At 39.2% G+C, this 24,124-nt stretch overlaps 2 protein-coding genes across 7 annotated transcripts in view; one reads left to right on the plus strand and one right to left on the minus strand.

Moving 5' to 3' along the window:
* Window positions 1–14: 14 nt before the first annotated feature.
* Window positions 15–1,604, plus strand: MRPL57 (mitochondrial ribosomal protein L57). Its single transcript, XM_050333184.1, has 2 exons — window positions 15–101; window positions 1,123–1,604. Exon 2 carries the CDS (start codon window positions 1,128–1,130, stop codon window positions 1,437–1,439), a length of 312 nt encoding a protein of 103 aa, XP_050189141.1. The 5' UTR covers window positions 15–101; window positions 1,123–1,127; the 3' UTR covers window positions 1,440–1,604.
* Window positions 1,605–2,358: 754 nt separating this feature from the next.
* The window catches only part of ZDHHC20 (zinc finger DHHC-type palmitoyltransferase 20), a 48,793-nt gene continuing 27,027 nt past the window's right edge, over window positions 2,359–24,124 (minus strand). For 2 of the 6 annotated variants that reach the window (XM_050333172.1, XM_050333168.1), the window contains 10 exons: window positions 23,035–23,104; window positions 21,839–21,871; window positions 20,903–21,023; window positions 15,915–15,950; window positions 14,663–14,795; window positions 12,914–13,040; window positions 11,569–11,658; window positions 10,595–10,710; window positions 10,108–10,185; window positions 2,359–7,944 (listed from right to left, as the gene is read on the minus strand). In XM_050333172.1, the coding sequence (XP_050189129.1) occupies window positions 10,148–10,185; window positions 10,595–10,710; window positions 11,569–11,658; window positions 12,914–13,040; window positions 14,663–14,795; window positions 15,915–15,950; window positions 20,903–21,023; window positions 21,839–21,871; window positions 23,035–23,104 (764 nt within the window). In that variant the 3' untranslated portion in view covers window positions 2,359–7,944; window positions 10,108–10,147. The remainder of the gene's footprint in view (window positions 7,945–10,107; window positions 10,186–10,594; window positions 10,711–11,568; window positions 11,659–12,913; window positions 13,041–14,662; window positions 14,796–15,914; window positions 15,951–20,902; window positions 21,024–21,838; window positions 21,872–23,034; window positions 23,105–24,124) is intronic. The other 4 variants (XM_050333173.1, XM_050333170.1, XM_050333169.1 and 1 more) reach the window with 3 other exon arrangements.

The raw sequence follows: 24,124 nt of genomic DNA on the forward strand, positions 1-24,124 counted from the left end.
AGAGCCGCGCCCCGTCCACGGCCCGCCCGCCCGCCGCCATCTTGGTCCCCGGCGCGGGGCTGGAGCTGCCGGAGCTGCCCGGCCCTTCCCGGAGCTTCTCGGTGAGTGACGGCGGGCCGGGAACAGGGCCCGGGGCAGCGCTGCCCCGCCGAGCACCGCGGCTTCGCTTCTCAGTCGGGTCACGTCCGCACCGCGGGAGCTGGTTGGTGTGGCTTCTCTCTGCGCCACTGCTGGGTTGTGCCGTATAAAGTGCTTGTCGGACTTCCTCGGTCACAGCACCGAGACTGACGGAGTCCAGGAAGCGTTTGGATAACGCTCTCAGGCACATGGTGTGATTCTTGGGGATGTCCTGTGGAGGGCGAAGAGCTGGAATCAATGATCGTTGTGGGTCCCTTCCAGCTCAGAATATTCTGTGATACGAGTTGATGGAGTACAGTTTAATAAGAGACCTGGGAGGCCTGTTTAGGACTAATAAACAGGTTATTGAAGAGCACGTGTGAAAAGTCTAAATGTAGCTCGGCCTCTCTTGCCCCTGCTGCACCCTCTGTGTGGTGTCAGTCTTAGTGCTTTCCACGTTCGCCAGTCGGTCATTAATGCAGGATGTTCTTTTTCTCTACCGGCCAGATTTCCCCCACTCAGAATACAAGACTAGGTGATTGCACACTAGTAAGATTACGGAGAGACTGTGGTTCAAAAGCTGATACCGAGGAAAGGCCAGGTTTGGATCTAGAAGACAGACCTGGAAATAACCCGTTTTGACAGTGCAGTTAGCTATTCGAAGAGGGCATGAATGAAGGGAACCCTTTGTTCTAGAGTACCCCGGGGCTGGATTTCTCTTAAATAGTGTGTGGGGGATGTGCTTTAATCGCCGCGTAAGACTAAATGAATAAATTCTTAAGATACATAAATATTTCAGGTTTCCCTTTTCTAATCTTAAATTTCCAGCACTGTCTGGCATTGTTCTGCCTGCTGTGGGTGATGGTTGTATTAGGTTCTGAACTTGAACCTTCAAACCAGCTAAAAGGCAGTGGAGAGTGTTCAGAGCTTTTAATTTTTCTTGTCAAAAGTTTTATTTTTGTTCCTAAGGTAACGAGCATTTTATGTTTCTCTTTACGTTTTGAGGCACGATGTTTTTAACAACAGTATTGCTCCGAAAGAGAATTCCTGGACACCAGTGGATTGGGAAGTACAGGCGACCAAGAAGGGTTACCCTTACGATGATGCAAGCAATGGTCCGAAGACTGGAAATCGAAGCAGAGAATGAATACTGGCTGAGCCGCCCTTACCTGACCCGGGAGCAGGAGTACAAGCACAACACGGAACAGAGACGTGCCAAGTGGGAAGCTTTCAAACGCCTGCAACAAGCCAAGTTTCCTGAGCACAGATACATCAGCGATCACTTAAACCACTTAAATGTGACAAAACAGTGGACATGCTGAATAATGCAGCATATTTATATTTGGCATGTGCCATGCACTGCCATGGGATCTGCCCTTGTACCCGTTATGGTAGTTTTGTAATTCAGGGTAATTAGGGTGGATGAGAAGTAAGACTTTGCTATGGTGTACGGAATGTTACATTAAAAGTAGTCCTGTGGAACACTGTATGTTTTGTTTTTATTGTTTTCTTAGAAAAGGGCAGTTCTTTGTGTGGCTCTCCACCACCTGCCTGCCCTCTGTTCTTCAGGGCTCAAAACGGTATGTTACCAGATGCAGTGGCAATGATTTATACATAACCTAGATTTATAGCTTCACTAATTTCCTTCCAAAAGCCTGGAGAACACACCTGCTGTGTTGAAAGGGATTCTCTGCTGGCACTGGCCAGATAATGCTTGCTGGTAACTCTCTCCCTTCTGAAAGGGATTCTTCTGTGTACAGCAGTGCTTGAGACACGACTGACGGCACTTGCCATCAGGCATGTAAGGACCAAGGCGAACTAGAGTTACAGAGATGGGCTATGAGGCTGGAACTCAAGGAATATTATAGAATGTTCAATTTTTTAAACACTTTCTGGAAAGACCTGTTTTAATTTAAATGCCAGTGTCACTGTCACGTCAGTGCCAACTTGAGTGTTGCTGCCCTTTTACACAGATTGTTTCTGATCAAAAAGGAACATGGCTGATTCCTGTTTGACTGACTGACTTCTAAGTCAGGCTTAGTGTCCTGAAGGAATATAGTTAGCCACAAGTCAGGTTTTTTGTTTTCCCTCAAGACCCAGTGACCTGGAAGATGTGTCAAGAAGCGTAATCTTAGGTTTGTTGCAGCTGGAGTGTAAAAAGTGGAGCAGTTACACAGTGTTTCCCAGGGAGGCAGTTTTTCTCACTAATCTAATACGTATACACATGCTACAGCTGAGCAATTTTCAGATTCTTTCACATACTTTTATTAAGTTGATGTTGCATTCACCGATGAATTCAAGTGTCAAGTCCATTCATATCACTTTGGAAAAGAGGCTTAAAATGGTACTTTTTTATTTAAACATGAACTGTACTTCAGAGAAGTATGAACAGGTCTGAACACTGATGTACAAAATCTTGAGTGCACTTCCATTGGTTATAAATGGCTTAAGAGAACTTCTATGGAAAAGTATACATACGGGGAAATTGCAAATACAATTAAAACATGAAGGAACTTCCAGGCAAAGCAATGTGATTTTGTATTTAATTCCTTTATAAAAGCCCATTTAAAAAGTTACTTCAAGTATTAAACTATAAATGGCAACGTTTTCTCTGTGCATAGGACTAGTCCTATCTGTAACATACAAAAAAATACAGTAAGTGCGTATTTATTACATGTCTCTTCTACACATCACCCCAAACTTAAATACAACTCATTACAAGTTTAGGCAGCACAATTAAAAATAACCATGTGGAAGTAGAACAGCTGGGACGTTGTGATTAGTGCAAATGCTGATGACCCTTGCTGGCAAACACAAAAGCAATTGCAGAGATAACCCAGGGATGTTTTATTCATCTTAAGTTCAAAAGGGGGCAGACTTAGCAGCAGGAATGCTGCCTCTTTCTGGGATAGCTTTATGATTGTAAACTGTCATTCAGAAAGATTTAGGTTTCCCACGATAAAGCTGATAACAACAACGGGCTCAGGGACAGGAGAAATCAGAGAGGATCACACTAAGCATGTAGTGGTCAGCTAAGCAATGTAAACGTAAGGGAATCTGCACGTCACCATGAATGCTTTGGTAACAATAAATGCGATCCAAATACTTCATCCCTGACACATCTGCTTGTCTGCTCAGCATGAGCTCTCTGTTTCTCGGGGCAGGGACTGGGAATAAAGATGGGGAAACCTCCCCCCCCCAAACCAAAGAAAGCCATCCTGTAAACATTATCAGACTTCACTACCTAATGGAAACAAGATTCAAGTAATTGCTGCAGAAAACAAACAGCCAAACACCAGTTTTAATCAGCATTAAAACAAACTACAACTTCATAATGTTTTATGACAGTTACGTAATTAAGAAAAATGCGTATAAAAAGCTATATATACAAAATAAATTGATAGAAATGAGTGTAGTAAATGTGTTCAGTATTAAATCACTTAATGTGCAGCTGCTCTCTTTGGTGCCATTTAGGGATAGAAGAGCCTCTAGCATTGCATACCTTGCTATCTTTTAAGTACTGGGAAGGACACATCCTTGATGTGCTCTGCATTCAAGCAGTTGCTGTTTGCAGCCTCTCTAAATGCAGATCCAAATCCCCCTGCTAGATTCCATTTTAGAGGGTGTCCTCAGAGAACATACATTATGAAGCTCAAAGTTGTCACTGTTTTGTGTTATTTCTTTTATTTTTAAATTTTCAATAAACCTGGTCAGTCAGTGCTCCAGATCCAGGCAGCTCTGGTCAATCCACGTCAGAATCAACACATCTCTTGGTAAATCTGCCAGACACAAATGCTGTGTGCAAACGCTGCTGTTTCCCTCCTCTTGGGGCTCTGCTTAGCTACCTTACTTCAGAGAGATCATGAAGGTCTTTGCATGCATACCGAATGGTATTGAAATGAATCAAAACCTCCCAACCCAAAAGATGATTTATAATTAATACTGAAGAGCCACATGAAGGAAAAAAACAGTACCTGAAAACGGACCGGTTTCTAAGAATAGCACACCAAAAGTAGTTTGGTACCTGCAAATTCCACACTCAAGGGGCAGCTTTAACCAACAAAAACGTTACTGTAATTTCTATTCAAATCACTAAAAAGAGTAGTGCCCAAACTCCTTCTAAAATAACCATCTGAATATTTAAAATGGAGGTTTATAATCAAAGCTTATCACACATCCGACTTATGTCACTGCAGTCTCAGAATAACACTGAAGGAAGTGAGTTATGACACATGCCTACTCCTTTGCCTGCCCTCCTCCCATAATACAGCTTTGGTAGGTGCAGCAGTGATTTGTATGTTGTACACTCTGCGAATAAATTAAAAGTAAGAAAAAAACCCCCAGTATTAGCTGTGCAGTTTTAAGTAATCTCCATTTACGGATTTCCCCTCATCTTCACAGGGACAGGTTTATCTTAAGACATTCAATTCTGGAGGGGAAATCACACTGAAATCTTGCCTTGTGTCAGACTTTTGTCCTCACACTGAGGATTTAATGCCATTTTTTGGCTCTTTAAATGTATGTAGACTTTTTTAAAAGAGAAAAGCATGAAGAAATACACAAGCAGTTTCTAATTGCAGCCAATATCAACTATCCTACAGTAACTACTATATATGGTTTGCAATAGTAATTATTTTGATGGATCTAAAAGTTTAAGGGCTGCTGTTTTTAGTGACAATCTAGGTATTTTCAAGACTCCATGGTACCAGAGTAGGTTAAAGCACAAAACAGCACGTGCCATATGGCCCAACACCCTGAACAATTGCTTTCTAGGGATCCATCTCCCTTCCAATCTCCTGAACATGTAGAGTTGTCCTCACTGCATTTCACTGGAAGTTTCCAGCTCTTCAGTGCACAGGCTAAAAGTACCTACTTGCTGTTGCTGCAGTGCCCTGGCTGCTTGCAACCCCCAGCTGAACAGCTGTCCTGCTCCCTCATTCTGCCTGTCCGACACAACACAGGCTAAGGAGCTGTCAGGACACAAGTCTAAAAGACAGAAGATATCATCCTGCTGCCTCGGACAAGGTATCTCCTCCAAGGCCCAGGCCTGACAGGAAAACCTAACCCTTCCATCCCACTCACTGGAGTGCCCTTAGAGTTCATCAATACCAGTTACCTTAGAGAACTTAAATCCTTTATATTAGCCTGGGGTTTCTTAGTCACCAGTTCCCCAAGGGGAAGATAAAAAGGGGGGCTTGGAGTGGTGAATTTGGAAGAATCATATTTGAATAATTTTACTGCATTTCATATTTGTCAAAGTGACTTTTAGTAATACCTACTTTTACACCAACAGTAACTCAGCAGTATCCTAAAGCCCACTGCTCTCCTCCTTTTCTCACCTCGAATATGAAAAAAATCTAGGACAAAATATTCCTGTGATCTGCATAAAGATGTCAGAAGCATCAGTTCTTCATGAAAAGCCACAAAAATGTTCCTCAGATATACAAAGAACTGGTTTCAGGAGACCAGTGCTTGCTAGGGAACGCACATGGAGTTAAGCCCAGTCTGTTTACTTGCAGTTTTTCCTGTAGAGTCACAGTCCTGACTTAAAAAAATCAACCAAGTTATACTGATATTAGCCTACAGTATATATACATTCATATGGGGGTATATCAAGCTCTTTGGGAAGTGGGTGGGGGGAGCAGAGACCATATTGCTGAATCAGTGATACTTATGAGACATACATTTTGCTTATAGTTCTGCTAGATGATGTCTGTGCATGGATGTGTTATTTCAGCTGTAATACACTGATGCAGTAATAGCCAAATGATATCCCAGGCCCTCCATTGCAGTTCCACCAGTTTTTGGGGCTGCGAATTTTGGTATTCAGAACAAGCCATCTGAAATTGCAGCCTTCTCTCTCTGTATCTGTCCCATGAAAGTTTGCTGGTGCAGTACTGTGGAGAGCTTATATTCAGATGAGCACATCTCACTTGACATTTGAGAAGAAAAAGGTAAACCTTTCAGTTTAATGTGTAGCAAATGTGTTTTTTTTAAGTTTTGAAATAAGCAAATGCAAAATCTCTTGTACAAATTTGAAGAAACCTTATGCAACTTTTATAAAACATGCAAGTTTGGACCATTACTTCTGTCTCAAGAACATCCAACAGTGACCAAATCATGTTCATACATCCTCACAGAGTTCTTGTTCCAGAAGATGAATATTTAAGAAAAGTTTATTATTTCCAAAGACAAAAAATACTTATTTTAAACCTCAGAGTATACTCAATACCTTAGTATTTCCATCATAAACATATTTAATTGAAGTAGTAATCAGTCTGGGAGAAAAAAACAAACAGGTTCTTTTGGACTAGATCATCAACTCAACTACTACCTGCAGTCTGTATCAAAAGGGCTCATGTATATTTGTAATCAGCATCAGCTGAACATCAGAAAAGTTACAGACAGAAAAATAGTATTTGTCACCTTTCCAAGTGCAAAATTCCAATACCATTCAAAGATGAGTTAGCAGTCTTCTCTGTAGAGGAGTGAGGAAATAAACCCCCTCCATGTTGTTTGCTGTAGGTCTTGAGCTATGAATGGACTTGATTCCATACACAGGAAATACATTTTGCCTTTTGTGAACAGGTACATCACTGCATAAAGCACTCACTCTTTAGCAATTCCAGCATCACTTAAACTGGACTTGAAAGTGGGAGACTACAGGATGCAATTTTTCAGTGTGCTAACACAGATGTATGATTCAAAACTGATTTTCTTATAAGTACCTGACATGAGTTTAAATGGTACTTTAGAACCAATAAAACCTTGTGCCTTTATTAAAAAGATAAAACAAAAGTATAAAACAGTATTTATAAACCATCAAGAGACCCATGGAAAAAGCAGCACTCTTCTGGTTCCATTTTATATCAACACACATCTGCAATAAGGTTTTTCTCAGGGATACTTTACCATTTTGCTGCTGCCTCACAGGAAACACTGCAAACAGTAACAGAAAATGTAACAATTATTAATTCCTTTTTGGATTGGTGTCTCTTTGTATGCTGACAGACAGATGTTGGAAAGTAATATTCCATGTTTTTTCAACTAAAACCCAAATTTTCTTCTTTGAGCTCTGTTCTTGATATGGTTAAATAAATCAAGTTAAAATGATGAGGAGGCTCAATCCTATAGCAAAAAAAGCAACACCCAAGTTAAAGGCTTTTATGCTGTTGGCATTGCCTTACTCCAAAGCACAGCTAGTAGAAGGAACCCTCATTCCTGAAAGACTTGGAGAGCTATGATCATGGGGTAGACTGGTTAACAGGAAGCGGGAAGAAGACATCATCCAGTCCCTTCCCCATCACCTGGCATCTGAACGATGTATACTTGCACTTCAAACTCGCCAGCCATGCTTTGTGCCGATTCTTCTTCTCTTGTTTTGGTTTGGTTTTTTTTTTCCTCCTTTCTTTTCATCTTTTCTTTCCTTCTCTACTCTGGAGACCTGCTATGGAAGTGACTTCTGCAGTGCCTAAGGTATGAAGTTTGCCTGTGAGGAGGAAGGAGTCTCTGCAATCTACCCCCACCACTGCAGCATAACAGAAATGCATAGTTCCCACTCTGGACCTTGTGCATCCAAGCAGGGCACTTCAGGATCTGGCCCTTTGGTAGCAGTATATAATTCAGTGTTGCATAAATGCACATTTAGAATCTTAAGGCATCTGTCTTAACTTCCCTGCTCTGCAATAGTGCTTACAAGAATCCATTGTACTGTGCAGAAACTTGAATTTCTTGTCTCTTCCTAAAATGTTCATCTTCCATTTTTCCGGCTCAACTTCTTCCAAACAAAATTAAGTAATATTCAAGCTCAAAATGTGTTGCAGAAACCTAGTGAAACAAAAGAAGGTAATAAATAGAATTATTCCATTAGTTTTGAAAAAGAGCAGATCGTAGTGTATCACATGAATGCAGCAGGGTAACGTGATTTACAGACTTCTGTTTGAGGACAGCAGTTATGGTAATTAGTGTTCTGGGAGGTGTGGGTTTGTTTTGTTTCTGTTTTAAACCTCTTATGTTTTAGAAGATTATCTGCCCTAAGAACATCAATCCATCACCACTGACCTATGGGTCAAGTCCCTTGGAACCCTGATTAACAATTTAATTTTTGAATTAAATTGATAGATATGAGGACACAAATGGTATTTTCCTAGGCGAGACTGGGGAACTGGCCTTCTTTTGCAAATCAAGCTCTTTTCACTAGAAGAGTTTGGGCATTTTACTTGTCAGCCATGACTTTGCTTCTGCTGCATGTTATAGGCCTAAAATTGAAAAATACAACTCTTAGTTTGTTACAGTGTATACAAAAGTGCATGGAACAGTTGGATCTCACAGCTACTGCACAGTTGCCTACAGCAGCAGGGACTGCAATTAACCAACTCAGCTTACAGAAACTGTGATCAAATCCAACTGAACTCTGAACATTGTGCTACTGAGTTAGCCTGAGGTAAGACATACCCAAAATGCTCTGCATTGGGTACAGTTATGCACTATTTATTTATACAACTTTTAAAACTAATGCAGTTTAGGCACGTGTGACACAATGTACAAATTCTTCATTCTTAAATCTGGCATGACTTGAGGAAGAGAGGGAGGATAGAAAGGAAATTCATCTCAAACTATTACCAGTTAATTGTCTAGTTTAAGCCAGTCATTTATGCTCCCCCTCTAGGTCAATGGAAAGAAAGATTAAGACTTTTCTATAATACCCTATATCAAAGGCTACTGGGATGAGCTGCTCTCAGAAGACATCCATTCCTTTCTATGAAGAACAGAAAAGCCTTAGTAACCTATTTAGATCAGATTAAGTTTTATATAGCTAGAGGCTGAAAGGAATCCCTTGCTTGGGACATTGTTTTGCAGATTTATATAGTATTAAGAAAAGGTGCAAGGGGAAACTTAACCACTGGTGAGTTCTCATGGTTGAATAGTTTTTCAGAAGTACCACTAACTAGTCTGATTTTGGTTTTGTATGAGTTTACACTGAGCAGTCTGACCAATATTGGTGCAAATATCACACCATCACCCACAAAGACATTCAGAGATATTTTTTCTTTGAAAACAAACCAAACCCCTCCCAAAAATAATTCTAGGTCAGAAGGCTCATTAAAAAATAAAAAAAGGAAAGGAAAAAAAAGTGATCCTAAAATTACTGAGCTCACCAAACTTAAATGTAGTGCTTTCTTTCCAATGAAAATGGGAATTACTTGCAAGAACATCCCCCAACCTTCCCCAAAAAATAATTAAAAAAAAAAGGCAGGGAGTAACGACTCAGCCCTCAGCGTCGACAGTTGTTAGTTGACCAAATAAGATTTCTCTTCCAGAGAGAAAAAATTAATTGGAGCTTATAAGCTCACCACAGTGCAAAGTCAACATAAAAGAAGTCTAATTTAGTCACTGGAAATACACCAAGGGAAGTTTCCATATGCACCAGCACTCGCTGTATTTCCTAAATGCAAAGTGGGCGCAGCGCACTTTATTGTAAGAACATTACAGAAGATCGCTGTCAATTCCAAACATGATGGAGCAGTCTGTATGCAGACACCTGTATTCACTTACTTGTTCCTTCCTTGTGCACACACAGCCTCCTAAAGTATAAGAGCAGAGCATGGCCAACCAATATAAGATTAAGAAAAAGACAGTTAAGGAGCTGTTCCCTAAGAACAGCTCTTCCTCAAGACAGCACTTCATCTTGAGATTGTATTAACATCAGATTCTTTTCCCTGGTCGGCCAACAAATCCAGCACTACACAATCTAAATTAAAGGATTAGTCTGACTCATCCCAGACCGAGCCAGCCCATGTTTCCTGCACTACAGCATTACACCCATTCTTGTCTTCTGAACAGCCATTCTGAGCTTTATTTAGACTTTTCTATTACTCATCCAACATCAGAGGACTCCTCCGCATTCCATGACTAGCTGATTTTTGACTTCAAGATGTCTATTTTTATTTATACATATACAGAAACAACAATCAATTACGTTAGTCTTACCTGTTTCTCATTGAGATGGTTGGTTAGTAATAAGCTGAGATCAGCTTTCCAATGAAACTATAATATGCTTTTTTGCACCTAGAATGTGAGAGAATCTCAATTATGTGTTTTCACACATTTGCATAACAAATAGCAAAGATTTCAAACGAGAAAGAACAATCACCATGTTATGCCTATTTTACAAAAATATTTTCCTCCCCCTAATCAAATATAAAAGATCCCAAATCTCAGATAAGAAGCGCAAAAGTGAGAATTATCTATCTATCCATCTACCTATCTACTTAATATAATAACTAAGTTTGGATCAGAGTATGGGATGCAAGTTAGTAATAACTCCTAAACATGCTGACTTTATTCTAGGAAACAAGTTTTCTTCTAAATCACTCCAGCCAGGGACTACCTAGGCCTAAAAAAAAAAAAGAAAAGAGGAAAACACCACCACAAACAAAACCACAGAATCATCCTGACTGTTTACAGTTCAGGCTACCTGATTTCACATTTTCCTCTTCAGGGCCACTTTCCACCCACTGACAATCACCGGCTAGCAATCGGTTTTGTGATTCACTGAGTGGTCGAGTAGGAAAGGACTGACTGGCTCCAGAGCTGAAAAGTAAGCAAAGTCAACAGGAATTCTGTAATACCAGTAGCTGCTTATTTCAGACATTTCTAGAGTAGTGAAGTTACTTAACAGCAAAGCCAACAAACAAAAAAACCCCCTACAGTGCCAACTGAAAACAGCCCCTTTTCCCCAACCCTAATTCCCCTCTAGCCTTGTTCCAGTCATTAGTTGAAACCCTTACCTCACATAAGCCACTCAAAATTCTAATGGAAAAAAAGCACAGTTTAATACACAAGAAATGGCACACTGACAACAGTGCTGCTGCCACACAGTTAAAAAGAAAACCTAACCAGTACCATTTGGAAGAACAGCTAAATGCCATCTTATCCCACATAAATGGTCAGGCCTTCTTCTGAACAATCTTATGAGGATAATGTGCTGTTTGCACAAGGGTCCTGTTCTTGTGTAAATTCCACAGGTTATGTTGCACTGGAAGCAACTTCTTCTCAGCATTGCATTTGAACCCTCTAATGTCTGGTAAGTCAGGTGATTGCTGTTGACAACAACCTTCAGCTACAAATTCACCAAACTATACAGAAGACTTCTAAAATGGCAAATGTAAACACCCCCACAAGTTGCACATACTCCTGTCTCTCTGAATCTAAAGAGGGCTTCCTGAAAATACACTGAAGACACTATTACTGTTTCCTTAGAGCCATATCCTCTACTACAGCAAAGCCAAGAAACTGTCAATTTTTTAGTATTAATCCATTCTGTCCTTCTGTGAAGTACCTTACTCTGAAGATGACAATAAGTGTAAAGAATTAAAAAACTTGGTAACCATTTTTTTCTCCAGGTGAAGTACAAAACTACAAAATCAGCACCTTAAATGCTATAGTTACCTTTTGGCAGGTTCGTTTTGGCTTGAGACAGTAAGTTGCTCTGGATCCATAATCACCAAACGAGTTGGAAAATTGCACCCATCACCCAAACTATATGAGAAAAAAAAGGGCTCAAATCACTGTTTGTAGCTGACTTCAATGAACTGAACAAAGACCCATGCAAAAGGCAAATACTACAGACTTGAATCAATTACCTGAGTGCAGTGTTGAACATCAGACTTGAAGCAAGGCAGTTCTACCACTAAACCAGATGATCAGTTAATTGAATCTTGGAGCTCAATTGATTCCCACTCTATTATACAGTATGGATTGCTGAGCACAGGACTAGTGTATATATTTCAGAACCCTGAATGTATTCCTGTAGACTGTAGCCCCAGTCTTCCCCCAAACCATCGTGCACACGTGGTGAGACTTTCTCGTATTTACAACCCCCGAAACTGTATCATAAATAACATTTTGGTGGCCATACTTTCCCCTCCACCCGTAATTCTGAAGTTAGTTAAGCTTTCTTTTAAAGCAAGTTTATCAGGATAAAATAGTGGTAGCAAAGCAGACTGACCCACCTGCAGCATTGCTTCTGCCTTTAATCACATGGCAGCTGAGCAAACAGCTGCGGCAACTTTTACCTCTGCTGTTTGCTACCAGACCTCAGCTTCACAAATAGGTTCACCAACACTTTAAACTGATACACAGCCCCACAAAAGTAGTGTTGGAACACACCTCCTACTTTGTTCTGCTGAATTCCGGTGGTGGTGGGAGTGGTGAGCAGGTCAGTCTTGCTTTATCGAGATTGTCTGCAACTCCCCAGCACTGGCTCAGCTGAGTTTTAAAACCAGCATTTTGCATCATATCAGATTTTTTTTTTGCTCTGAACTTTTTTAGATGGCTTTTAATACTGAAAGTGTCAAAAGGAAAAGGAAAGATGGCAGCAAGAGGAAAGTTGCCAAGTGTTTTCAGAGGCAAGAGGGGGTGTTTTTAAATTGATGTTGTTTTGATGCAGCTGAAGTTCAAGCATTTCTATCTCCTCCAAGTTGCGGATTTCTGCTCTATAATTAGACACAAATACTAGCACTGAAAGGTGTACAATTTTTGCAATACAATTCTCAAAGCTTTCCTAACTTCGGTATTTAAAAGGCCCTTGTCAACAAGCTCCTTGTCTTGGACTGAAAACCCTGTGCAGAGTTTGACAGTTTTCTCCTGCACATTTTCCCTACACTAGCATTCATTTGTACAGGACTTACAAGTTGGCTTTTCAGTTGTACTTTATTTTTCAGGAGAAGAGGAAGCAAGGTGAAAGCTGTGGAATCAATTTATTCCCCTAGTCATTCCTATTCACACTGAATACCTGGTAAAGATAGGGAGTAGCCAATACTTCTTTTCATCTCCAAAAACTTCCTTCAGATTTTTGCTGCATCCAAGAGAAAACCCATTTTTATCAGGGCCATTTCGAAATGTGGGTGCACGGAATGTTTCTGTAAAAGAAAAACATGGAATCTCTCTAAACTGGTAAGGAGTAAGAGAACATGAATACACAAACTTCTCTACTGTGAAAACACTGTTGGACAAGCTGAGACGATCTTGATGTGTTTTGTGGGGTGACGGGAAAGAGAAAAGTTATCTCAAGTAATGAGAGAGAAAAAAATCACAGGTTAGTCACAAAAACAGAAATGAAAAGTAAGAAAATCAAGTAAGCAGAACAGACACCTTGTCAACTTTCTCTCTTTACACTTAACATAATGTCTGAACAAAGCTAAGTCCCATCAGCATGCCAAAGACAGCATATCCCTTGTTCCTCAGTGACTAGCTCTCTCATCAGCCTGTGAAGCCTTCTTTGAGCAGAAGACTTGCCCTTTTAGAATTTACCATAAGCACTGCTGGACCTAAGCCCATACAGAAGAGATTTTTCCACTTCTGCCACGGTCTGAAGTTGAATTAAGAGCATCCTGTGCTAAGAGAGAAAGATGAAATCTATTTTATTAGAAACAGACACACCACAAACTATACCAAACCACCACTACTTTTCTACTCAGTCCAGTTATACCCTTGGCCAAGAACTGAGAGCACTCATTGCTCTCTCCATACCAGTAGACTGCCTTTTTACAATCACAATCCAAAAAGTAAAGTACTGTGTTGCCAATTATGACCGCTGACTTTTGGGAAAGGAATATGCTGAAGTTTTCTTCATAGCTAAAAAAGAAACTGTGAATAATCCTTACCTGTAAATATATAAAAAGAAAAAGAACTCACGTCTCCTGTCATGAAATTCCTGTTTTCTCCAATTTTTTCAAAATTCCTTTTTTCTCCACCAAAAAATTCTAGCAAGCTGAAAATTATTTCACTTTTAATCAACCCAGTTATTTTTGAAGTTCGAAATTTAAACTCCATTGAAAGACATAAGATTTTGACCTATTCAGTTGTGGAAATATCCATCAGTCCCTGTCCCACCATACCCTGCAAAAAGCCCTTCCAAGTGTTTCCTAGCAAGAACTTCAGATATTTTAACTAACGCACATAACTTGGTTACGCTGACCAATGCCATTCAAAACATTTAGGCATAGAAATTATGGGAATCTCTTCTCTTATTTAGGAAATGTGCATCAGTGCACATTTTTATCACACTGCTTTTACAAGCCACTTCCTAATAATAAGGTCCATATTCTTTCATGGGATTTAAGAATACTCTTTTGGATCTAAGTTCAAGATGTTGTACATATTCATATTAGAGCCTTTGACTTGGCAGGAGCCATCCAGCTATTAAAGTATTAGAACAAGAGAGTGGCAAGTAGCAACTGGCTTACATACTTCACACGATATAAAAACCCAATAAAAATGCACAGTGCCTCAGAGGTCTCAAAAATACAGAGGAAATGAACAGTCATCGTGAATCTAAATGCTTGGCTCCAGCAGAGGACCCCTACACAGGCTTCATTTCCCTAGATGTTTCACCTTTAATTACTTCCACCAAATATGCTTCTTATTGCCTGGTATTTAAAATTTTGGTTTATATTTGATGGCATATCACGTAGGCATCAATATTCTCATCGAATTGTCGGTTTTCTGGACAAGGAAAATTTCCATATTCCAATTAACTGACCTATGGTTGATCTGTTTTTGCCAACTAGCCAGCAGTGGTAGCTGAAGAGAGACAGTATGCTGATGAAGAACATGGCTGCCACAAAGAAAAGGAATAGTACGTGGAACTTTGCATGGGTATCTGGCAATTCATTCTGGGGAGAAAGAGAGAAAGAGATTAATATGTTAACACTTCCAAGCAAGTAACACAGTATTGTCGCTGAACACTCTCTGCCACACCCACTTTCCTATAGGTCTTTCATCTCACTTTTCAAATAGAAAAAAACCCAAAACAAGCCCAGCTTTCCTTTCATGTCATGTTAAACTGGTTTACAAGAGCATTTCAATCTCATGGGTACTCCTTCCCCATGAGTTCAGTAGCACAAGTGTATATGTTCATCTGTGCTTTTTAAATGTGCAGTAAGGGGCAAGGCAAAACATTTCCTATATTAAACAATATTCACTGTGCAGCCACAGAGACATGGGAAAAATATTTCCAAAATCACTTTCTTTGAAGGGAAAAAAAAAAAAGGGTAAAAACCCCATCCAAACCTTTTACTGGCAAGGTAATAATACTGGACCTAATTCTGAATTGCTGTAATGAATGTAAAAAGGAAATGGTTGTCATATTATGTTTCTAAGACTGAACCAGTCCTAGACAAGACATGGAATAGATCTTCAATTTTTTATGACCTCTACGGTTTAAGCAACAACCAGCAAGCACGTAGTGAAACAAATTTGCCATGTCTGACCAGGCAGAAGTGATTCACCAGAAATCTATGTAAAAACCAAGGATTTCAGTACAATCACTACAGAAAAAAACTCATGCCCATATCAGAGAGCCAATTCCACCCCCACCTATTTTTAGGCTTCCGCTTTCAAAAGGCCATTGGGATTTGCAACAATACTATTCCAGTTCTATAGCCTCAAAATCACAATACTTTAAAGCAGTTAACCTTTCACAGCACTATGAAAGCAGAGAGGCTATTTTTATTCAGCTGTTTAGTTAGCATTACTGCCATTACTTTTTCCATTACTGCATTCACTATACCCATTTATCTAAGGCTGACTTTCTTTTTAGACTAAAATACATTTCAATTAAGATCAAGTGCACATAGGTATATCCATATCCCTGTACGCTGCCTGCAATCACAGGCAACAGATTACAGGTCTCCTTCCTTCTGTGATGGTGTAAATAGCTACCATTAATGACTGGACTACAAAAATTATAGTACGAACAGCATTTAAATAATTACAGCAATATTGGATTTTACCTTTGGACAATTCTCTGCAGCTTTCCTGCGGCAAAGCTTTGCGCAAACAAAGACAATTTATTAAACACTAGTATTACGTTAAGATGAAGCGTTTGAAAACAGCACAGGCTTTGATAAGAACAAAATGGTTGGTGTGCAAAATGTGCTCTTGGACGTGCCGAGTTCCAACGCCCATCAGCAGTTGTAGCCCCTGTTCTCCAAGAGAATGGAGGAGAGAGCACGTAAGAGCACACTACTAACTTCAAAGGCATGAAATTTTCTACTGAAGCCCAGAAGTACTGCTATTCATATTGTAACTGGATCACTTTCACGTGGTTCCTCAGCTTGAACAGCACGACTACACCAAGTGCCTTCTTTGCTAGTTGTTTCCATCACAAGTAAGATTTATGTGAATATTCTGTAGGATGAAACCATTCGTAAAGGTCTGAAAAGCTCAGAATAATCCTGAGGTATAAAGTAGTGGTTTATTAATTACAAAGTTTTTCTGACTTCAGAACATATCTATTACCATTAGATGCAACTTCTGTCAAAACCATAAAAAATAAATTGCCATTCTTTGCACATATTTCTTTGTTTGAAAAAGAACCCATAACACAGTACAGTTCTAATTCTTCCCAATTTCCTTCAATACGGAGATGTTTTTAAGATGTTATCTTTAGTGTAACATCTGAAATTGAACCAATACTTAAGAAAATAAAGGAAGAAACTGGAAAAGTTAGTTTAAATTCGTTTTTAAATTCCAAACTTTACACCTAAAGAGCAGTAGCCATCTTAGCTAAGATGCTAGCACTTAGTGAATCTATTGTAGGCAAGACATATGGCTTTTAAGCTACATTAATGTGTGTAGAAAGCCTAGGAAGAACCCAGGGATCTACCTTTGAGTCTGGCAGATATACAGTGTTTTCAAAAATGCTGGCTACAGTCAGATCATGCTACATAAGCAAATGATAAGCAGAGTCCAGCTCTCCAAACTGCCATCTAAAATCAGTTTCCTTATTTACTGCCTGTTGTGTTACTTATTTACTGACAATTTGTCTTCCCCCTGCATTAGGGATATGTTGCATTACACGATCACCTGAAATCCAGGCTAGCAAAATACTCCAATTGCTGCTTATTCCTAAACTTCATGTTGAAGTGATAATGATTTTTCCCACCTCAGAGCACACTGAGGGTTTCCTCAATTTCCTAACTGATTTTGGTAACTTGTATTTCTATGACTCTTTTGGAACTGCATATTTAACCAAAGTAGTTCTCTACAAAGAATTCTCAGGCCAGTTGATTTTGAAGTTCGAAGAGCAGCAGCAGCAGCTTAGTCTTTGTGTTTTCTGTGGGCCAGAAAATCTAAGTTTATTTCAGTTGCATCTTCCTAATTCAGTAGCTCTATAAACCTGGAGAAAGGTTTTTTGCATCATGTGTGATTGATCTGCATGATCCCCAGGGAGCATCTACCTCTTCTGACTACCCAGTTTCAGCCACTGGTTGTTAAGTTCTTGAATGACAGTTGCAGAACTGAAGCATCTTTGAAAAAAGGCCAGTTTTTTTCCTGGAGAGAAGCCTGCAGTCTTTGAGTATGTATAACAGGCTTCTTCACAGTGGTGTTCTAGTAGCGGTCCACATGTCCCAGCATGTGAAAAGAGAGTGAAACTTCACACATTGGTTATTTAAAGTCATTATGCTCAGCAGCAGCACAGAAGCACAGACTTACAGGTGAGAGAGCTGTAGAACTTACAAAAGGAAGCAATTTTCACAATAAATTTGAAATGCTTAGCACACATAATAGACCGAAGCCAGTCCCTATTGTAAAGAGTTCCCTACAAAGCCCCTTCACAAGAACAGAGTCATTTGAGCATGTGTCAGGTCACAAACCCCCCCCCAAACAAAAAAATGCTATCTGAGTTTGATTAAACCCTTAGATATGGTCTATGTCCTTAGCGTATGTGCAAGAGGAATGAGGGTTTTTTTCATGCTGCTCTTAATACAATCAAAGTTTTGCAGAAGCATGTGCCATCCACCCAGAACGCATATCAATCACATCCTTGAATTAACTTTACTCAGGATTGCAAATTAATTTGGAGGACCAAGAAAAACACTGAAAACAACTGGAAAATATAACAGTTTCAAGGAGGAGGGAGTGCAGAAAGAATATGAGTAGATACAAATATAAGCTGGAAAGCACCACCATGCACTATGTAAACAAGGCATCAAGGACTGGGCGTTCAGCCAGTGCTGGTGTTTGTGTCAAATACATCTGGCTAAACTGACATGTTATCTGCTCATCTTTAACAATTTCCTAGGTAGAAATAAAAATTACATGAGTATAGAAAAAGCAGTTATGAGTATAAATAAAGAAATCAGTCACGTTTCCTTGATCTACAAAACAGATTTTAACAGCAGCATCAGGGTGCAAACTGTGGTGAACATTTCCAGCCAGTGTGGTTGCTGCACCACTGTATGAACAGCATCAAGACCTTTCTTCAGCATTTCTGCATAGAACATGAAAGGTGCTACATCAAAGTCTTGCATGTGCGAATTGGGAAACACACAGACTTTCTTCAATAGAAGAGTTCTGTAGGTGTGCACGTCTCACAATATTTCCAAGTATCTGCGTATGCACATCATGTCTCCATGCAAATATTATCAACAGCTCAAAACAATGCACGACTAAGTTTTTGTAGTTAGCACATACATCTCCACAACCTCATTACAAGTTCTGAAGTGACCAAGGCTACACTCCCCAAGAAGCAGTCCATATGCCTTCCCAACACGCAATATATCCAGCAGTTTGTTGCATGGTCTCTGTAAAGCATCTGTGAGGAAGCACAAAATAAGCACTACCTTCTGAAGTTACACCATTTCTGATACTCAAGTTTTGCGGGGAAAAAACAACATCTAGAGAGCCTCAATAGCAAAAGTCCAAACTGCAATCTGTCTGATGCTGCAGCGGACAAAGCTGAGCACTAGCAATATATTGAAGCAGTCTACAGACAGCATATATCAGCAGCATTCTGCTTTAGTTTGGATACAGACGTAGAGAGAAGCTTCCAGAACTCTATTCTGCAGTCAGCAGCAGTTGCCTAAAAGCTTACATACAAGACATATACAACATCTTGCAAATCTATGTGATTATGGTGCTGCCGTCTCTTTCTGAATATATATAGTTTTATCAGGCAGTTATAAGATCTTTGCTTCGTGGACTGAATGACTTAACATGAGTAAAGTGAGTCAGAGATCTACTCTGATGGTAAGATCAGGGCATCACCAGATTCTGTATTGCAAATATCCGGAACTGAAAGCAAGAAGTGCAAGCATACAACTACATTGTCTATTGTTACATTTCAGAAGTAGCCCATTCTTGCAGGAAGCATTTCTAACAGCTAAATCAATAACAAAAAAATAATCCCTCTTGAGTTTACTTCCTCTGCTCAAGAGTCCACTTCAATGTTGTGTCCGATGGGCTTTGGAAGAGTCTTGCTGCAAATGCTGGTATTAAATGTTCTTTGTAGTCAGTTGTCCTGTGGACTTTAGTTGCACTAACACTTACAAAGTAAGATGAGAAAGCACTGACTGGTAAATATGTAAGAGCGCATCTACAGTTTCACTAGAAATTGCATACAAAGCACTGGAAAGCAGCCAGGCAGATGTTTGGGAATAGCACATTCACAAATTAAAAATTTAACTATTTATAGTCAAGCAAGACTGAACAGCAGAATCTGTCAAGCCACAGCATAAACTGACAAATACATTTATGGCTTTCATCTCACAGTACTGACAGCTCAGTGCCCACATAATTCCTTGCTCTCCAGTGACAGGTCTCTGTAAAGAACTGACAGACTAATAAAAACACAGTAGTTTGGCAGATCAGACCCACAGGCTTAGATGAACACAAAACCCCATGCTCTTTTGCACCATTTATCTTACCTAATGCAAACTGTCTCAAAGTACAGTTATCCTGAATATGATCAAGCTTCTCTTAACCTGACACAACAGCAACATTTTGCTCCAATAAAGATTACTTCTACTGCTGCAGATAATGACTGCTTTTCCCAGTTACTCTGACAGCAACTAGCATCTAAGAAATACGTGCTGTTATTTATTGAGAAAGATGTGATGGAGACCCTTCCACTAAGAGTAATTTTTAATGTGCTAGTTAATGGAAACAGATTAAGGGAATTCTGACACGAATACTTCAGCCTAGATATAAGGAAGGCACAGTACAAGTTTTCGTAGATGAAAAGGAACAAGTACAGAAGACACTGTTCAGCCAGCGATGTGACTGGAACAAAACTGATAGGAGGAAAGTAAGACTGACATACAAGTTGCCCTTGACATAAATGTTATTAAATCTATTAAGATGCATGTACGTGTATCAATCATTTGACAACTGATAATAGCTGCAAGGAAGATGTATAGCATTCACACTGTATATATCTTAGCATTCTACCCATATCAGATCAATAAAAGCTACTAAAATGAAGTTCGGACATGCCTACGTAGGGACTCCAAAACAGAGCTCAGTCAATTTCCAAGAATTCAGTCTGCCTTATCTGGCAGCAGATTGTCCATAGACAAGTCTAGGAAGATATAAAATTGTTACTTATATTTCACATTTGTCAGTATTTTTATATATAGATGTATATATACACACACACGTTATTGTTTGATATGGCCAGTTCTTTATCTACATATCTATATTCCATAGTCTCAAAAAAACCCAAGCTGTGCCACTCAATTTCGACAGAGCAGAGAAATTACACAGTGTCCTCATCCAAGACTTCCTCCCCCAGTTAACTTATCCTGGGCAGTGTAATACATTTAATTCATTAATATTCAGAAGGTTCTTCTGCTTCAGTCACTTTGATTGATGTTGTTAATGATAATGAACCACAGAACAGAGTAAATGCTGAGTGACAACATGCTGATACAGCCTCTAATAACACATGCAGGATTAAACAAATGAACAACAAACAAAAAAAAGCCTTAGAACTTACTGTCCAAAACTTTATGAAGTACTGCAAGACTGTAGCAGCAACAAACAGACAGTACAGTAAGGAATACATTAAAAACAGGAGGAAGAATTTGTAGTTAGAAAATCCCACACAATTATTCACCCTAGAAGGAGGGGAAAGAGAAAGAGGTTACTAAGATATACAAAAAATAAAACAAACAAAAACCCCACAATACATTCAGCTTTTGCAGAGCGTAATGCGTATGATGTCAAGTGGTATGTCCGAAACATTCTGGCACTAGTGTTTCAGAAGCATTTTAAGCCACTATTTTGAAGGAAATCTCTTTCCTCCAGCAAAATGATCTGGGCCCCTCACGCAGATTTTGCCCCCATGATTCTACAGGACAGGACACGAGCTGGCAAAGCGTTATGATACATACAGTCTGCATAGGAAGCATCTCACACTACAAACTAACTGCAGTCATCATGGAAGGCAAAATAAACCTCTCCATCACTTTCAGCGGATGTTGCTTTGGTTACAAACCCACCTCTACGTCAACTACTGATAGCAGCATTTTTCATAGTGATAGCAGACAATATTTTTAGTGTCAACCAGTAAATACAAACTGCAGAAGGGTAACTGGCAGAGTGGGTCATATGTATCATCTACGATCGAGAACTGATTTTCACATTGTAGAGTATCTCCTCTCCTGGTAAAAATACCAGAGCAAACAAAAGAAATAAATGCCTTTTCCCATAGGGCTCGTAAAGCCAAGGTTTCTCTTACATAAGGAGAAACTGCATGATTTGGACTAGTGGGCTTACAACTCTACACTGCAACACACATTATGAACAAGATTTATTTTCACATATTAAAGAAGTTCTGTGAAAATCAAGTTTTACTTCAGAGTTTCATTCTTAAAGCAGCATCTAATTCATTATTATTATACTGAGTTTTTGGTTTTAAAAATAAACTTACCATGGACAGTGGTGGTCCATTTTTAGTACACATCTGAAAGAGATAATTTCCAGCAAGTTAAAGCAAAAATAATTTTTTTTTCTAAGACACATAATTTTAACTTCTACAGGTTTGGGGGTTGTTTTTTTTAAAAATATTTGCCCCACTGTATCTTTTTCAAGTCCTCCTCAATCATGCCAATTCTCTATATTAGAGCAGCCATTCTTTCACCCAAAAAGACCAACTGAGATTCAAAAGAGTTATAAAGAGAGTTTCTTAAATTAGCATGGGGAGCATTACTGAGCAACGCCATATACTGGTTCATTAAGCCACACTAATTTTATGTGCACACTGAGAGGAAACAAATCCAAAGGACCTTTCAGTGCTGTGTGGATAAGTATGTTATGCCTGGCATTCACTTCAACTAAGTCTACCTTAGGGCTATATTTATTACCTTTTTTTGTTTGTTTGTTTGCTGCTTGCTATTTTTTTTTTTAAAGCTAATTGAGGAAAAGAGCGGGGTAGTGGATAATTTGAATAGTCCACATGCCATTTTAATCCAGTTATAGTGTAAGGACAGATATGAAACATTTCAGACACATTTTTGCTAATAAATTTGATTTTAGAAAAAAATGTGCATTAAGTTCCTCAGTTAACTAGATTTCCTGAAGTTCAGCCTACTGAAGTCTCACGCAGAGCCTCAGTTTTCAGTGCTTGTACAGATTTCTCTGATGATTCAGAATGAAATTAGGGAATAGCAGTGATGTCTTTGGAATGGTTAAGGCATGTGATTCCACTGTCAGTCTTTGAGATAAAGATTTTTAGTGTTATTAGAAGCATATATCTGTTTCAAGATTTCAGAAGCAAGATAAAATAAAAGAGTTGGATAATAAGCATTTGCCGGGGCTGGTATCTCAAAAATACCTTTCTTTAGTTTCAGCTTTTTTTTGAGTTTCTTTTTTATTTTAATATAAGCTCTGTTTTACAAAGCTGCAAGCAGGTTTCTCAAAAAGTTGTGCCATTCTAGACAATGATGCTGCACCGTAATATTGCACCAACAGAAGGAACTTTGCTCTTTCATGAAATCCAAGTATTGAGGGTTTGAGAGAGAAGAAATAGTAACTGTTATGCAATGGCTGACACACTGAAGACATGAACACACTGAAGTGATGACTGCAGGAGAGGTAAAGTCCATAATTTCAGGTTCAGTAACTTACACGTCACATGCAGAACAGTGGTGGCAGCGGTCAGGTTTGATTAGCTGGCATCGATCGCAGTATCTGATTGCTGCATTCAAGTGCAAGGGGCGAGTCATTAGAACTGATTCAAGTTAATAAAAGTTTTCCCCCTTAACATGAATTGAATCTTAAAGAGCTTCCTGCCCTCCCCTGCCACACTTGCTTTCAAAGACTGTCATGTACCTACTCTCATATATAGTTTTGATTTTTTTAAAGAAATATAAGATATAAAAGTATTTAAAACAAACTATGATTACTCAGTACTGAGGCCATTTTCATTTACTTTTTGGTTCCCAAGTATTCCCATCCTTCATCCTCTGGCACTGATCCCCTTTCACTTCTGCACAAGGTACCCAGGCATCCCACTGTGAAACGACATTCATTCAGCAAGGTAACTTTCCGAATGGCTTTCTCTATCCTCTTTACCAAACTCCAATCTAGCAGACTGTTCAGTAAATCAGTTCTTCTTCATCTTTACTGGATATTTTTAAACAAGCCTTCAGGCTTTTCTCAATGGAAATAAGACACCAGCACAGGCAGTTTGAAAGGAGGAGGAAAGCCAACACCTACAGCTGAACAGTACTGATAAGAGCTGGCAACAGCTTCCCAGACCACTCCAGGAACTTAAGACTGGGATTCCCTTAAAGAGAGGCTTGTATTAAAAAGAGCCAGGTGTCCTTAGGCTTTGTTTGGAAAAGTCACAGTAAATTTTGGTAACAGTTATTCCGAGTAGTTTGTGCTTTTGGAAATTCTACAGCACTGCTAGTTTCAGGAAAGAGAAAAAAATATATATACATATATGTGTGTGTGTATGAAAAAGCTACAGATTTTTAAAGAATATACATATGCATAAGACAGCACTTTTCACAGATATTCATATATAAGTCGGAATAAAAATGCCTATATGTATTAAAGGCAAATACAGAAGTAGCCCATCACTAACTTCGTACTGAATTACAGATGGAAATGCAACAACATTTATCTGTTTGTAAACTATAAAAGTACTTTAAGATCTTCAGTACATTTCTCCTCCTGCTGAACCAGAATAACTCAGAAAGAGAAGTTTAAA

This window comes from Myiozetetes cayanensis, unplaced genomic scaffold (assembly GCF_022539395.1).
Source record: "Myiozetetes cayanensis isolate MyiCay16 unplaced genomic scaffold, myiCay2020 scf5-8, whole genome shotgun sequence".
In the NCBI taxonomy this organism is placed as follows: domain Eukaryota; kingdom Metazoa; phylum Chordata; class Aves; order Passeriformes; family Tyrannidae; genus Myiozetetes; species Myiozetetes cayanensis.

What these genes read in the sequence shown, in the direction of transcription:
- MRPL57 (XM_050333184.1), top strand. Translation starts at nt 1,128, where the DNA reads ATGTTTTTAACAACAGTATTGCTCCGAAAGAGAATTCCTGGACACCAG.